The 15,000-nt window shown below is 42.0% G+C and overlaps 2 protein-coding genes across 2 annotated transcripts in view; one reads left to right on the top strand and one right to left on the bottom strand.

The window, feature by feature from the left end:
• The window catches only part of LOC137967917 (transformation/transcription domain-associated protein-like), an 84,215-nt gene extending 71,537 nt beyond the window's left edge, over positions 1-12,678 (top strand). Inside the window, exons 104-123 of the mRNA XM_068814514.1 lie at positions 719-848; positions 956-1,020; positions 1,109-1,196; positions 1,456-1,516; positions 1,980-2,180; positions 2,365-2,396; positions 2,480-2,758; positions 3,860-3,959; positions 7,340-7,547; positions 8,208-8,297; positions 8,419-8,521; positions 8,795-8,902; positions 9,139-9,246; positions 9,325-9,399; positions 9,506-9,547; positions 9,635-9,850; positions 10,086-10,227; positions 10,323-10,519; positions 11,879-11,993; positions 12,538-12,678. Of these exons, the coding sequence (XP_068670615.1) occupies positions 719-848; positions 956-1,020; positions 1,109-1,196; positions 1,456-1,516; positions 1,980-2,180; positions 2,365-2,396; positions 2,480-2,758; positions 3,860-3,959; positions 7,340-7,547; positions 8,208-8,297; positions 8,419-8,521; positions 8,795-8,902; positions 9,139-9,246; positions 9,325-9,399; positions 9,506-9,547; positions 9,635-9,850; positions 10,086-10,227; positions 10,323-10,519; positions 11,879-11,993; positions 12,538-12,647 (2,470 nt within the window). The 3' untranslated portion in view covers positions 12,648-12,678. The remainder of the gene's footprint in view (positions 1-718; positions 849-955; positions 1,021-1,108; positions 1,197-1,455; positions 1,517-1,979; positions 2,181-2,364; positions 2,397-2,479; positions 2,759-3,859; positions 3,960-7,339; positions 7,548-8,207; positions 8,298-8,418; positions 8,522-8,794; positions 8,903-9,138; positions 9,247-9,324; positions 9,400-9,505; positions 9,548-9,634; positions 9,851-10,085; positions 10,228-10,322; positions 10,520-11,878; positions 11,994-12,537) is intronic.
• The window catches only part of LOC137967919 (protein FAM221A-like), a 4,752-nt gene continuing 2,426 nt past the window's right edge, over positions 12,675-15,000 (bottom strand). Inside the window, exons 5-7 of the mRNA XM_068814516.1 lie at positions 14,515-14,663; positions 13,558-13,753; positions 12,675-13,337 (exon numbers count right to left, since the gene is read on the bottom strand). Of these exons, the coding sequence (XP_068670617.1) occupies positions 13,562-13,753; positions 14,515-14,663 (341 nt within the window). The 3' untranslated portion in view covers positions 12,675-13,337; positions 13,558-13,561. The remainder of the gene's footprint in view (positions 13,338-13,557; positions 13,754-14,514; positions 14,664-15,000) is intronic.

Here is a 15,000-nt window from a genome sequence, read left to right as displayed (position 1 = left end):
TATTGCATATTCAGTTATTTTTGGTTTCGACCTCGGATATTGTGTTTCTAGCTTTCTGATTGGTTCACTCAAATCTCGGTTATCGGGTTCATATACTTAATGGAAAATGATAAAGCAATTATTCCATTTGCGCTGGTTGGATATGAGACTGGTTATAGCCAACCTCGTTGGCTATTTACTATCTCATACTCAACGCACGATCATGGAATAATTGTAAAGGGTCTGTTGTTTTTTGGGAGACGCCAGTGGCTGCGTCTTGATCTGAATAGTGCTTTGTCATCGTACTGATGTCAGGTTGGGGCAGTGGGGAGAGCTCCCGGCATTGTTTCCGCGGGTTCGCAGTATTTTCCCGGTCACCCGCACCAGAGTTATTCTCTGGCTTCGTGCAGGCCAATTTCCATTACTAGGGCTAACTCTCGGATGGATAACGTAGGAATAAACGATAGTAGAGGTATATATGCTACACGAACGATGTTTTGAAAAGCGTACCAAATCTCAAGGTACCGCAATTTTTTTTTTCCTCGCTTCAACAACCAAGATTTCATTTGATGTACTTGAACATTTGAACTATTTTAGAGTCTCCCACCAAAATACATCTCTTGTGCTCCTCTACATTTGCTTGCGACTTAAATAAAGAGACTGATAAACAAGCGACTAAAGAAACGAGGTCGCCACCAAAAAAAAAGGAAGAAAATTAAAATAGTTTCTTTGCTTGAAGCCATAGGAACATGCAGCTGGGCGTATCCGCCGTAGTTTGCTATCTCCACGCTTGTAGGCATCAAAACGAGGCCAAATGCCGGAAGTACCTGGCCAGGACCATCTGGTTGATGACGTATGATGACGAAAAGGTTTGTGTGCGTCTTATTCTTTTCTTGGCATTGTTGGCGTCTTTTCCTGTGGTTGGTGTTGTCGTTTGTCAATCACAAAGTGACCGCGCGCTTAATTCGCGTCTTAGGGCTGCATATCCGAGGCAGTGGACAAGTACTGCGTTGGTGTCCCACCGGTTCACTGGCTCCCTTGGTAAGTTCTGTTTATTTGTTCTACCCTGTTACTGGTGAACGGTTAGAGATTGTTTTCTGGTTATCAATCTTGTATTTTTGTTTCTTAGGATTCCTCAGCTGTTGACTTGTTTGGTGCGACGCGAGGGTCAGAAGATCTTGAACCTGTTGTGTAACATCGGTCGAGTTCACCCTCAAGTAAAGCATTCGCTTTGTCTTAATTGATAAATTTATTTATTTGTTTATTTATTCATTTAAATGGTTTACGTCATGGAACTTGATTCTAAGTTCTGTAACGGGACCTGCAACTCTGTCTCGCAACGTTTTTGCCGTTGCGATCTCTGTTACAACGAGAAATAGTTCGTGCATCTTGTCTGAGCACGGCGTTGCGGGACAAGTTGCACGATAAATTCCACAGCAGAGGAGCGCCTTCACAAACGTTCCTTTCTGTTTGCAGGCGATGTACTTTCCGATCAGAACACTCTATCTGACGTGGAAGATTGAACAGCGGGAGAGACGTAAGATTGTTCGTTTCCATAAATGTCCTATAATTCTCTGAAATTCATTCATGCAACATTAAAAACGCCTTGGGCCGCTATGAACAAAACGCGTTTCTAGTCACTTTCATTTTGGCCAATTTTGTGTGAAAAAAGTTGTTCATTGTTTATTTATTTTTGTTTAGTTAGTTATTTTTTTTTTAGATTTATTTCGCTTTGTCTGATGATACACGAGAAAAAAATTAGTAAATAATTGGGCTGAACCAAAACCCAAAACATGACGTGGCACAAATAATAGATTAGGAAAATGTCAGTGTTAAAAAGTGTAGAGGAGATTAAAGGTTATCCACTCAAAGCAACTCGCCCAGCCAATCAAATGCAAATTAGAGTTTCGCGGCGCCTTTTTCTCGTGTCCGCAGTCATTTGGTGACGGCTGAAATCACAGATCGCTTCATTTTTAAGTCCTCTTCTCTTACAAATACAGATAAGATGGAAGCCGCTGCAGCGGGCATAACAGGTCAGCGGTTATCAACGGGAGGCGCCAATACTCCTGCAAGCTCTGAATTGCAAAGTACAACCCCAGTTTCTTCTAAAGCAAGTGTAGCCGGTTCGGAAACTGGACAAACGAGTGTGACAGGCTCTTCGACTACTCTTTCTAAAACGTCTGTAGCCTCTTCCGCTCTTGGTATGTACCCGTCGTAATGTTAAAATTATTGAGACGATTGTCTTAATACATGAGCTATAATATTTCAGTTTGTATTTCTTGGTGGAGTTATATAAGGACTTATCCTTTTGTTACTCTTGGATTGACGATTTTTTAAAGTCTTTTTCAGTTAAGTATTCAATTTATTTCGTTTGCTCTCTGACAGAAAATCTGGCCAATTCAAAGACAACGCCAACAGTAAGTGAAAGTTAATTTTGAAGTTCTTTCTTAATCCTTTTGTCTGCTTAAATCGTCGTTTGTATTGTTTTTATTTGCTGAAGACCGCACCATCAACGCCCACCAATATATCTGCACCAACAACGGCTGCTCAATCGAGTAACACCGCTGAAAAGACAATGGCTTCAACTGCAGACGCAGGTGCAAGCTCGGCGACTACAAGCTCCAGCACCACAGGCACCCCACAAGCCTCAGGACCCGCTTCCAGTGATCCTGGCGCCATACGCGCTACGGCGCAGATGTGGCGATGTAGTAAGATTATGCACCTTTTGAGGGACCTTCATCCCACTCTTCTCTCGGCCCTTGAGGGAGTCGTGGATCAGGTAGAGGCTTTATTTCCTTTCTGTTATTCCTCCTGTAGGGTTTGTGTCTTGCTTGGACGTACCATAGAAGGAGTAGGTTTGGCCACTAAAGGTGGCTGATATTCCAACATGACGACAAACAAGCAAAACATAGACGGAACTCTTAAAAGATTTTTCCATGGGTATCAACGTGAAGCTGATTCAACATCTGAAACAAGAAAATCCAACAGCGTGTTGTCACAGACAATTTGGCCCATGCAACGAGTTTTTTTAATTGTGTAAATTATCAAAGAGCTTTGCATGGCTGTATGGTTGATTAACAAATGACTCACATGCGCCCAAGGTATCATGCCTTTTGGAGCGTGTCTTCCTGTTTCCATCGAAATCACCGTTAATGCATGGAGATGGCTATGAAACTCGACGATTTCCTTTGTGTCATGTTATTGTCCGTATTTTTGGCCTTGACCCTGAACAAAACACACCTTTTTTCGAGAAGATAACCAATCAAATCCTTCGATTAAGTTATGCGCAACTAAATTTGCAAACCCGTGCGAAGCGAAAACAAAAGATTGTGCAGGGTCACGGTCGATTCAACATAACCAGTCCCTACAGTAAAGTCACTGCTTACGAGCCAGAAGGCCCATCAGGCCGGCGCTTATCTCCGGTTTCAGTAGCATTAAGCGACTAGGAGTATTTATCCATCGCAGGGTTACCCCCAGCATTACGCCGGTACCCAATTATACACCTGGGTGGAGAGAGGCACCGTGAGAGTCAAGTGTCTTGCCCAAGAACACAACGCAATGTCCCTGGCCAGGCCCCGAACCCGGACCACTCGATCCGGAGTCGAGCGCACTAACCATGAGGCCACCGCGCCTCCCACAGTCCCTACAGTACCTATGTTGAAATCTACCGAGAAGAACAGGCAACGTTTTTTGTGTCTGCTTCGATCTTACGACAAAGTTCTACATTTTCTCTTTATTTCGCATGAAATTCAGTCAGCCTTGACACTAGCCAAGCATTTTTAAAGTTCAGTTCGCTTGCAGGTGCTTCTTGGAAATTTCAGTTGTACTCTACTTTGCTATTGTAGAAAATAAAGCCGTGTAATTATTTACTTTCCGGCAGATGGTATGGTTCAGAGAGTGTTGGCATGAAGAAGTGCTGAGGCAGCTCCGTCAGGGACTCGCAAAGTGTTATCTGGTGGCTTTTGAGACAAGAGGAGATGGTAAATCAACAAATTATGAAACGAGTGTGTATTTGAAGTGAGAGACGAAAGAGAGAAGTTATCCTCGTACTTATCTGGACAATTTAAGTAAGTAGGGAACGTCGACGAAAACGCCACAAAACAATGATATCATTGGTTAAAAGAGCATAAATAATCGTGCTGCACGTGCAGCACGGATTTTAGCTCATATTTTTGCGGTTCTCTGCGTGACAACGACGTGAAATCAGTAAATTTTAGGTTTTGACGACAACGTGAGCATGCAACAGAGAATCTTTCATTCTCTATTTTCAGTCTGAAACCGCTCGTACCAATTTATTTTTAGGAAACTTCGCCCACATTGTACGAAGTGAACGAGATGGAATAATCGCGAAAGACTTTTACGAGAGCGAAGTTCTATTTCGAGGTGACGTTTTTGTCGACGTCGCCGTCGTAGATCTTAAGCTCCCAATTTTCTCTTATAGACAACTCAACAAAATTCAGGTGGCTTAAACCGGGATCCGAACCCACGGCCGACCAACCGACCGACCGAGTCCTTTCACGGGAACACGAGCCCAACAAATTGACCTGCTCCCAACTGTGTGTGGCTTCGTAGCTCAGTTAGTAGAGCGTCGCACCGGCATCGGAGAGGTCATGGGTTCGAATCCCGCTGAAGCCTGGATGTTTCAGAGGTCTGTAAGAGACAATAGATCTTATTCACTATGGCCGCCATATTGGATTTGCTATTATCATGCAAATTAGCTACACACTTCTGAGGGGGCAAACAACACAAGTACACAAGTTCGAGAGGTTATAACGAACATCTTGGCCACACAGATGATTTGTTTCACGTTCATTGAATGCTTATCACCTAAGGAGTAAAATAGAATGATTACACAAGTTACTTCGACGTTTTTTCTTTTAGTGAAAAATGAGTATCTAACGAAGTAGATAGTCAAACTGTCAAAGGCAATCAAAAGATATAAAATTATTATAAAAGGTACTTAATTCTAAATACTAAAATGGACTTTAAGCAATGTTCTTTCAATATTTTGACGAGTCGGCGATTTTCCGCAATTTGCCTTTTTTCCAATGTTTGCCCCCCAGCATAACACATGGCTAATTTGCATGACAATTTGAAAACCAACATGGCGGCTATCGTGAATAAGGCCTATTGCTTAAATTCTACAGATAAGTGCGAGGATCACTTCTCTCTTTCGTCTCTTTCTTACATTACTCTGTCATTACGGTGGTAACTATTGATGAACGTAAAACGAGAGTGTCTAATCGGCGTGGGTGGGTGGGTCGTGGGTGGGTGGATCGTGTGTCGCGAGTCGTGGGTCGTGGGTCCGAGATCCGAAATTGTTTGCCAGACCAGAAGGAAAAATGTTTATAGTTAATGGTAGATAGTTTTTCTTTGTTCAACGTTTCAGAAAAGGAGTTCGGGAAAATTAATTAGTGAGCGGGCAATTGCAAATTTGGACCGAGCACTGAGGGAGCTAATATACATCTTTTTTTTTTATCTTCAAACAAACACGACTCACGACCCACCCACCCACGCGATTTAGTCTCACCCGCGTAAAACGGGAATCGAGAAATGCACAGATCATCAAATGAAACAGTCAGAGCTCCAGCTCATGTGTCTAAAGCTTGCAGGTAGCACGGATTTTGAGCTTGCTTCCGATTGGTTAAGGTTGTGCCGCAAGTTTTGTTTTGGCCAATAAAATGTATAGAAAATCGAATTTTTCTAAAGTGGTACTACGACCAAAAAAAAATTTTGTTTTTCCTTTGGATTTCAAAACTATGTTAACTAAACACTAACTCACCCAAGTTTTAAGTTCTGACTTTAAAAAGACACCTGTTTATTTTAGCTGGAATTTTCTTATTTATTGGTCCGCCATTACTAACTTTAAAATCTTGAGAGAGCTGGTTCGAGGAGAAAATGACGTCAAACACTCACTAGTTTAAGAATGCAATGCGTGTGTACGCGGCCTAATTAATATGCAGCACGGGAGTTTCGGGCTTTCAGTCTTTTCAACCCGTGTTTTGCATATATAATAAATTGCGTTTACACGCTGAAATTTTAAGCTAGTGAGTAAATGACGTCATTTTCTCTAGATCCAACCCTCTGATGTCCAATCGGCCAGTTTTGAACGTGAGTAATGGCGGACCATGAAATCCAAAACTTACACTCAAAATAAATAGCCTTTGGATTAAACTCAAAGCTCAAAATTTTGCCAGTTAGGTGTTAAGCGAACACGCTTTCAAAATCTGAAGAAAAAAAGGAAATGATTTTTTGATCATAGTACCACTTTAAGTGAAAACGACTGTACACTGATTATTTTTCAGTAAGTGAGTAAGCTCTACTGAATTAATTATGAAAAAGAAACGTCCTAAAAGCAATCGACCCTCATCATGGCATATTCTTCAGTTGAAGCTAGAAACACAATCCCATCATACAACAGTGTTCTTTACCGTTGAAGAAAATGTAAGTCGCGTCTGGATATTGTAGAGCATTCACTGGACAATGCTGGAATTAAAACCGCGTACCAAGAATGGGAAGTAAAGAAGAGTCGGAGAAAGTTTCATCGCAATGAACTCATAGTGTCTAGAAATGCGTCTAATTAGGTACACGTACGTTGGTGTGAGCATCACAAAGTGTCCCCTTACACTTTTTATCATTTGTTCCCAGAAAATAAATGTCGTTAAGACGTCCCACCAACTTTACTCCTCCAGGAAGCTCAAGCAGTTAACCCTAACGCTGACCGTATTGTTTCAAATACGTAGGTGGCGTTTAGGCTGCTTCATTATATTTGCCGTAGTTGACCTCTTTTGCTTGTACGTTTGTTTTCCCATTTCAGACCACGTGATGTTACTCTAGGGAACACTTTCTTTCAAATGTCGTCTTATGCACGTGGTTATGAAAAAACGAAAGGAGAATTCCCTTGAGAACATCACGTGGTCTGAAATGGGAAAGCAAAACGTACAAGCTAAAGAAGTCAGTAGCCCATTTCCGAGTTGCTGCATGTCTCAGTTTCAAAACGAGTCCTGGTGCACAACCATTCAAATGTAAATGAGTTGCGTATTCTTATGCAAATCAAACTCATTTCCCTTACAATAGTTGGACACCAAGACTCACTTCGAAACCGAGACTAACAGCAACTCGGAAATGGCCCATTCGACGTGCATCTACAATCTTGGACAGATTAAAATGGAACAGAAATGCTCCTTACCCCTAAATTAAGGATAAAGCCGCGTGAAGTCCAAAACGCGCTATGTTGCCAGCACTGATTTTGGGGGGAGGGGTGGTGTCATTATTCCATTTAATTTGTCCAAGATTGTACCTGTGTTACTGAACATAAGTTAACTCGCAAAGGATTATTGTCCATTTCTCGCTTCTTCAGTTGCCGCCGCTCGTATTACTCCACATACATTAAGTTTTGTTAAGAAGTTGGTGAGCACATTTGGGATCGGATTTGAATCGGCCTCCAGTGTGTCAAGCACCTTCTCGTCAGCCGCTTCAGAGTCCCTGGCTAGAAGGGCCCAGGCTACTGCTCAAGATCCTGTTTTCCAGAGACTGAAGGAACAATTCGCCATCGATTTTGACTTTAGGTAAGCAGCTTTGCCAACAACTGACTAGTTTTCTTGACCATCCTCTGTGACGAAAGGAAAAGTCCGTTGATTTCTTTTGTCACAGTTGCTTTCTGGGTAACAAGAAGTTAAGATCAAAACGCTACTGAGCTTTTGTATCTTTGCTTGTGCTTTTATAAACTCGCGTAAGTGCTGACTTACACAAGTGACGGACGCTTTAGCATTTACACGATTTTATAGCATATGACACACTGAGTACCACTAAAAGCGACTGCTCGTTGGCTGTAATTTGAATTTTTAAGATCTCGTCCAAAACCTTCAATGGTGGTACCACTTAATGCCGTTAGACGAACAAAACAAGGTCACTGCCGATTACATGTAAAACTGTGCAATTTTAATGCACATAAACCTCTCTTCGTTCAACCATTGTCTCGCCTCAGTTTACCCCTACGTTTAACTCGGTTCCAGTCTTTTGTCTGCTTAGCTTCCAAGATTGGCCTCACGAAGGCCTGTGATCTGGGCAACAAAGTCTCGACTGCCCTACCTGTTCTGCCAAGGTATGAGCCAGGTAGAGATGTGTTGTGCCAGGATATACGCAACACGGAGAAGGGCTGTACTATCGTATAAGAAATACGGAGAATGGTTGGTAGCATTTCTGACTCAGACTTTTCTTTGGTTTAGTCAACCAGGTGCTATGGGCCTTCATAATCTGATTAGCAAACTGAAGAAATGGATCAAGATACTCGAGGAGAAAGCAAAACTTCTACCAAAGTAAGCTTAAGACGCCATTCTTGAGAATATAGTATGAATATTAAACTAGTGAAGGAGCCGTCAGTGTCAATTTCATTTGCTCATGCCTCATATAACAAAAAGCCATTCTCTCTTTTTTCAGTTCCTTCTTGCTGGAGGAGAGATGTCGTTTCCTTAGCAACTTTACCACATCTACAGCAGAAGTTGAACTTCCTGGCGAGTTCCTGATGCCGAAGGCCAATACGGTTAGTTCCGGTTAGACCTCTAGAGGCCCAAAACGTTTAAGGCGACGTTTGGGTACACTAAATCTCTCTTTATCGTCATACGAAAGACATCTTAAGACGTGGAACTTTGTAATTATATCATGTTCTTTCGTCTTTAAGTCGCATTTCAGAAGCAGCCTTTTAAGAATGGACGAATTGTAACGATTTCGCGATAGAGCTGCTTGATGTATGGGTCCGACGAAATACTCGGAGGTTGTACATGTAAAGGTCTGCCTGTCTCTCTTTCTCTTTTAGCACAGTCCATACTACATCAGAATCGCTCGGTTTATGCCGCGAGTGGAACTTGTTCAGAAACACAATTTTTCTGCAAGGCGACTCTACATTCGTGGTAATAACGGAAAGGTATGTTGGTTTTTTCCTTTTTTTTTTTTTCCGACAGTCTTCTTTGTGCTTCCAATGAACTTGTTGGTTCTCCGAAACTATTGCACGGTTTGTTTAATCCTCGTTGGCCTGAGTGGGTGATGGCTTAGTTTCTTCCAGTCGATGTAAATACCCTTTAAACTTAGCAGTGATTGAGGGTAAATCGGGAAGTAAAACAGCTTTTGTTTAACTTTCATTTTGTGCTTGTTTTAATTTAGATTTATCCTTACCTTGTGGTGAATGACGCTTGCATGACGGAATCAAGAAGAGAAGAAAGGATTCTGCAACTCTTGAGGCTTTTGAATTTATACCTCGAGAAGAGAAAGGTGCGTGAATCCAGAAGAGATTAAGACACCAAGAAACAAGTGCGATAGACACTGACATCTTTCTTCCTCTTGTTTTAGGAATCCTGCAAAAGACATCTGTTATTCACTATTCCACGTGTCGTTGCCGTGTCGCCGCAAATGAGACTCATCGAGGTTAAGTAACGAAACATCTTGATAATTATGTCACGACACTTGCTTTTAAATCTATTAAAAGATGGCGTGACACTCCTTGTAATTTCTACTTCGTTCACATTTTCAGGATAACCCATCCTTCATTTCGCTCAGGGAGATTCTCACTGAGGTAAGTATAAAACGGTATTTTTTGTTTTGCTTTCCTTTTTTTTCTTTGTATCTTAATAATCAATTGTCTAATTTTATTCCCCTGCAGTGTTGCAGTAAGAAACACGTGGAATCTGACGCGCCGATAGCTTTGTACTACGAACGCCTTGCTTCAGTGCAGTCACGTGGCGGTCAGGTGACTCACCAGGTATTGAAGGACATTCTCAGAGAGGTGCAGCTTACATTGGTGCCAGAGATACTCCTGAAGGAATGGGCACAATACACGTACCAGGACCCCTCGGATTATTGGACCTTTAGGAAACAGGTGCGCAAGTGTTGCTAGTGCTTTCTTCGCAGTATTTGAAAAGTACGAGAACTATGTGTGTATTTGTCTTTGTTTCACTCGTATTGTTGGACAGTTACTGTTCGTTTTTGTGTGGGCTGCTTTGTATGTCATGCACGAGCGAATGACAAGTCACTGAAGCCGATATTCGTGTATTTGAGGAATTATGTAGCTAACGACTCCGCGCTAAATTACAAGGTTCTTTTAACTCTTCCAGCTCTCCATCCAAATGGCACTGTCGGGTTTCGCCGAGTTCACCTTGCATCTAACGAGACTGGGACCAGAAATGCTTCAAATCGCGCAGGAATCGGGAAGACTTACTGTCTCGTACAGTCGCTTTGAAGTAGACGATTCTAAGGGTGAGTCAGATAACTGTACAATTTCTGCCCCGTAAACTGTAATTTTCTCAACGAGATAAACTAACTCTGTGGCGTTTCCGATGATTTTCCCTAAGGTGAACTGGACGCGAACCGCCCTGTACCTTTCCGTCTGACACCGAATATTGCCGAGTTCGTGACACCAGTCGGCGTGAATGGTGTAATGACCGCGGCAATTGTATCAGCGGCACGCTGCCTAGCAGAGCCTCACTTCAGTGTTCAGAGTATTTTGAGGGCCGTATTACGAGATGAGATGATTGCCTGGCACAAGAAGGTAACTTAGTAGACAAGAGTCTCTCAAATTGGTTTCAAAAGCAATTTTTGTCTGTCTCCTGTGAGCTACGCATGAAAGGGGGCACCAACCTTTGAGACCATTCCCAAATAGAAATCTGTTTATCTGTTTTTTTAAAACGTAATTTCCTCTCTCGGAAGCACTTGGTTTTCTCCACTTTTGATCGCAATTTAAAGTATTCAAGGATCTCATCGGTATACACACCAACCGTAACTCTAAAACTAACCATTCTAAATCGGTTTTGGAACTAAATTAGTGCTCAATGCTGATAAGGAAAACGAGAGTTCAGACGTAACGGCGAAATGGGCGCTTATAGACCAAGTGTGCAAAATGAGTTTGACCTTGGTGACTCGTGGTGTTTACATCCATGAGAAGTCTCCCACTGTTTCGCTAAAAGTAAGTTACTAGTGAGTTCTGGGTCATTCCAGGCCTTTGTGTAGGCAAACGGACTGGACTGGAAGACTGGAAGCCGCATCCAGTGAGCTTTAGCAACGAGAACGTCTCAAATTTGTATACATGTATTTAGTGGGCAGAAACAATAGCTTTGGACGCTCTGCACGTGCATTTTTCATCTTTGTTCATTTCCTTGCCGTCGTCAGCAAAACAACAACGTGAAATCACCAAATTTGAGGTTTTATAGAGGACGTCAGCACTTGGAGATAAATTTTCATTTTCTCCCCTAATTTAAGCGTGACTCGTACATCGACTTCATTTTTGAGGGACTCCCACGTGTTAAAAGACTTGGATTAGTTGCGAAGTGATTACAGTAAAGCGAATATGTATTTTGAGATGACGTACTCATTGCCGCTCCCGTCGTCGTTGCTAAAGGTCCCTGTTGTTTAAAGTACTCAAGTGAACCTATGATCCTCGCTATGATCCTCGATCCTCCTTCTTTGCGTAAAGAAGCCTGAAGAATTCAGGACTTCAACGGGGTTTGAACCCGTGACCTCGCGATACCGGTGCGACGCAGTATCCGCAGTTCATATATGATTCATTTCTTATATCATTTCATCGTTGTTTAAAGTACGTCACAGCAAAACCGTGGCGGCCATCTTGATGGAACCACCTTGAGACGTCACCGTAGAAGAGTGAGAGGAATGTAATGTTGTTGAAACCACTTTCAAAGTCTTTCCGGATAATATAGAGGGTCGAGAGTGCGTTTTACTCTTTACTTCACTGTCTTTTCGAAGGTTTAGTGTCAAAGTGGTCCCAGCAAGATGACGCCACGATCTCCAGTTTTGGCAGAATGAAACCAATTGGTTGCTCATTGCAATCTCTTTTCGAGATCAGTGAAATGAACCGCTACATTAACCTTTTGTGATTCCACTTTTGTAAATACAGAAACAAGACGAGACTCACTCCCTCCCCCTGAGTAATCCCCCCACAGACATGGACAGTGAGTTGCTGATTAAACTTGTAAAGGGAGCTGTAACCGCCATCATGACGAGGCTGCAGAGTAAGTTGTTTGTCACTGATAACCTCAAACGTCTGTTTTATCAATCCTTGCACTAAGCATGCTAAGGCGTCAATCGTGTAAGATGCAAATCAGAGACCGGCAAAATACAGCAGCCCGTCACCCTACTTCTACCGCGAGCTAGGTTCATGACAGATCTTCCTATCGCTCAGCTGAGAAGATCCGAGCACAAGGGCCAACTACAACCTGTTGCATGTCAAGTGAATCTGTCTGAAATTTAAAGCGTAAAGACAAACTGCCCTCTAGAATGTTTCAGACACTAAGATCTTCTACTACCTATGGACAAAGGGGTTGAGTTTTTAAAGACACTGGTGCTGTGTCAGTGGGGAAGTGGTAAATTAAACACCCTAAAGGCGTCAATTCGATTGACAAAGGGCTTACGCACGAAACGTCAGCCGTGATATTTCTTTACAGTTTACGGTGGTCAATTTACCATGCCAACGTAGTTGATAAACCCATTTCCGTCTACGACCAGTTGCCGAAGCGTGCTTCTCTTAAGTCCTGACCAACTCCGTTCCCTCTACAGATCTTGCTCAGTATGAAGGCGGTGAAACCAAAGTTACAACTCTGATAGCCGCAGCTACCAGCCCTGATAACCTGTGTCGCATGGATCCTGCTTGGCATCCGTGGCTGTAAACAACTTCCTTTTAGTCTTCTCAAGTTTCCAATTGACTCAGCCACGATACTTGATCATTGATTGTTCATAGCCGATGTAAATTTAACGGACCTGGGGCCGGTTGCTCGAAGCCTGGTTAGCGCAAACCGTTCGTTCAGAGGTATCAAAACCAATGTTTCCATGGTATTTAATGCTGGTTAGCGCTAGCCATGCTTCGCGCAACCCGGGCCTGGTATTTGTCGTCAAGATCGTACCCATATTGGCAGCAATGACACGGGATGGTGTAATGGGAAGATTCTATGCTTATTTTTTAATTTTTCGAAAGGTGCCTCTTCACGAGGTCTGAACAGGCAACCACTTTGAAAACTGCAACGACGCCAATTCGTGTTTTCGCTCGTAGGCTAAGTCAGTTAATAGTCTTGTAATAGACGTAGATTGTTATTCATGTACATCTTTTTGATTTTATTTTATTTTATTTTTCCTGTTTTACAACTTATCGATATTTGATTAACCAACATAGAATAAAGACGTTTAAAAAAAAAACCTTTGTCTCCACTCAATTTTTTTGCGCATAGATACAGACATCTTTAACATGTATGGTATTTACAGACTACTTTTACAAACGCGATAACTTGGATTCATACCGAGATACTGTTCTCCCTCGCTGCAGGAAACGCTTTTTGTTAAACGTTTTAACAGTAGAAACGAATCTGCAAATGAGCAAAAAAAGTCCAAGTCTGAGTATGTAAAAAATTAGTCATTGAATGATTTCAACAAAATCGAACGGATTTTGAATCAAATGTTGCCGGGGCCTTAAATTAAGTCTGTACAGTGCAATGGATTAGGAACAATACACGGGGGAACTATTTCTTTACAAAACTTGTCAAAAACGCCAACTAGCGTATTTTCATTAACAAACAAAATCCTCACAACGTCATCTCTCTTGCTTTGTTGCCTGATTCCCAGGGCGCTTGTGTGAACAAGGAGGCTTGGTTGCTAGTTCTGCATTTCTCAGCCCAACTTTCCTAGCAGCCTTTCCTTTGCCCAGTTCTCCTGGAATTTTCTCTGCAAGCTTCTTCGTTTGAGCTGATCCTTTAAGTCTTGCAGTCTCCTTCTGTGCCCTCAGCTAACAAATGCAGAACACTATTAATGTTTAAAAAGAAAAGCCAATGCAATGCCTACATATGAAGGACGGTGCCTGCTATTGTTATTGCACAAACGTTCTGCGCATCTCGAGATACTCGGATTTCCTATGGGTGGTGCTTATTAATACGGGGATATTTTTGGGCGGTTTAAAACTATGCGGAGAAAGCAGAACTTAGCAAGTGCTCTTAGTATCCAAAAAGAAAATTGGGAGTAACCACGCATTTTTCAGAGATAATTAAGCTTCAGTTTGGAAAAGAGCGCCATACCTTGCTTTGTATTTTAGAGCTGTTCAAAAATATTGTTGATTAATTATCTTCGAAAAATGTATGGTTACCCCCAATTTTCTTTTTGGATTTCAGTAACACTTGTTAAGATCTACTTTTCCTGCATATTCAGTAAACCGTGCAAAAATACCTTTGAATTAGTAGGCACCGTCCTTAAGGATTACTTTCTTTATTACAAATACCATAAGTAGCAGTGGGGTAGAAATTCCTATCCTAGGTCTAACCTAGGTTAGGTTAACCTTACCCCTCGCCCTTCACCTCACACTCACGCTTGTTTTAGCAACGCCGAACCTGACCCCACTGAAGAGCAAAATCGTATGGCATTAGACAGTACAATCTATTTAAGTGTCACTTTTAGGAGGCTGTGGGTTAAAGGTGACAAAGGTTTTGATCGAGTGTATTCAGAGATTGTTAACAGAGTTGTACCATTAAGATTTTCCATTAAATTACACCGTACCCTTGCTTGGTATTGTTTCTCAAAATATGCCATATCTTCCTCCTCTGTGGTCCTACGTGCAAGCTGCTTATCAGTATTGCCCATTCCATCATGTAATGACAGTCTTGCAATGCCTGAGTGGGATCTGAGAAATGGGTGATCATCTGGCCCTTACCAAAGTGTAAGAAGAAAATAATGTCATTGTGAAACAGGGAGATTCAAATAAAAACAAGCACCAAGATGAATGATATGGAACAGGTACATGTGGTTTTGTTGTTTCATACCAGAAATAAGAGATTTTCTTTGCATCTTGCACTGGTGAACAATATCTGTGCTTTATGAATGCCAAGGCTAGCGAGGCAGTTCTGTAAACCATCTTTAGAATCAAGGATACATGCCCGGGGATACATGTGTATTTTTTCTTGACCTACCCCACAATATTCTTTATCGATTATTTTATTCAATTAAGTTGGTGAATACAATGTACACTGGGATCAGGCTGAGGGA

Source organism: Montipora foliosa, chromosome 8 (genome assembly GCF_036669935.1).
Source record: "Montipora foliosa isolate CH-2021 chromosome 8, ASM3666993v2, whole genome shotgun sequence".
NCBI classification, from domain to species: Eukaryota; Metazoa; Cnidaria; class Anthozoa; order Scleractinia; family Acroporidae; genus Montipora; species Montipora foliosa.
This window is presented reverse-complemented; position numbering and strand designations above follow the sequence as displayed.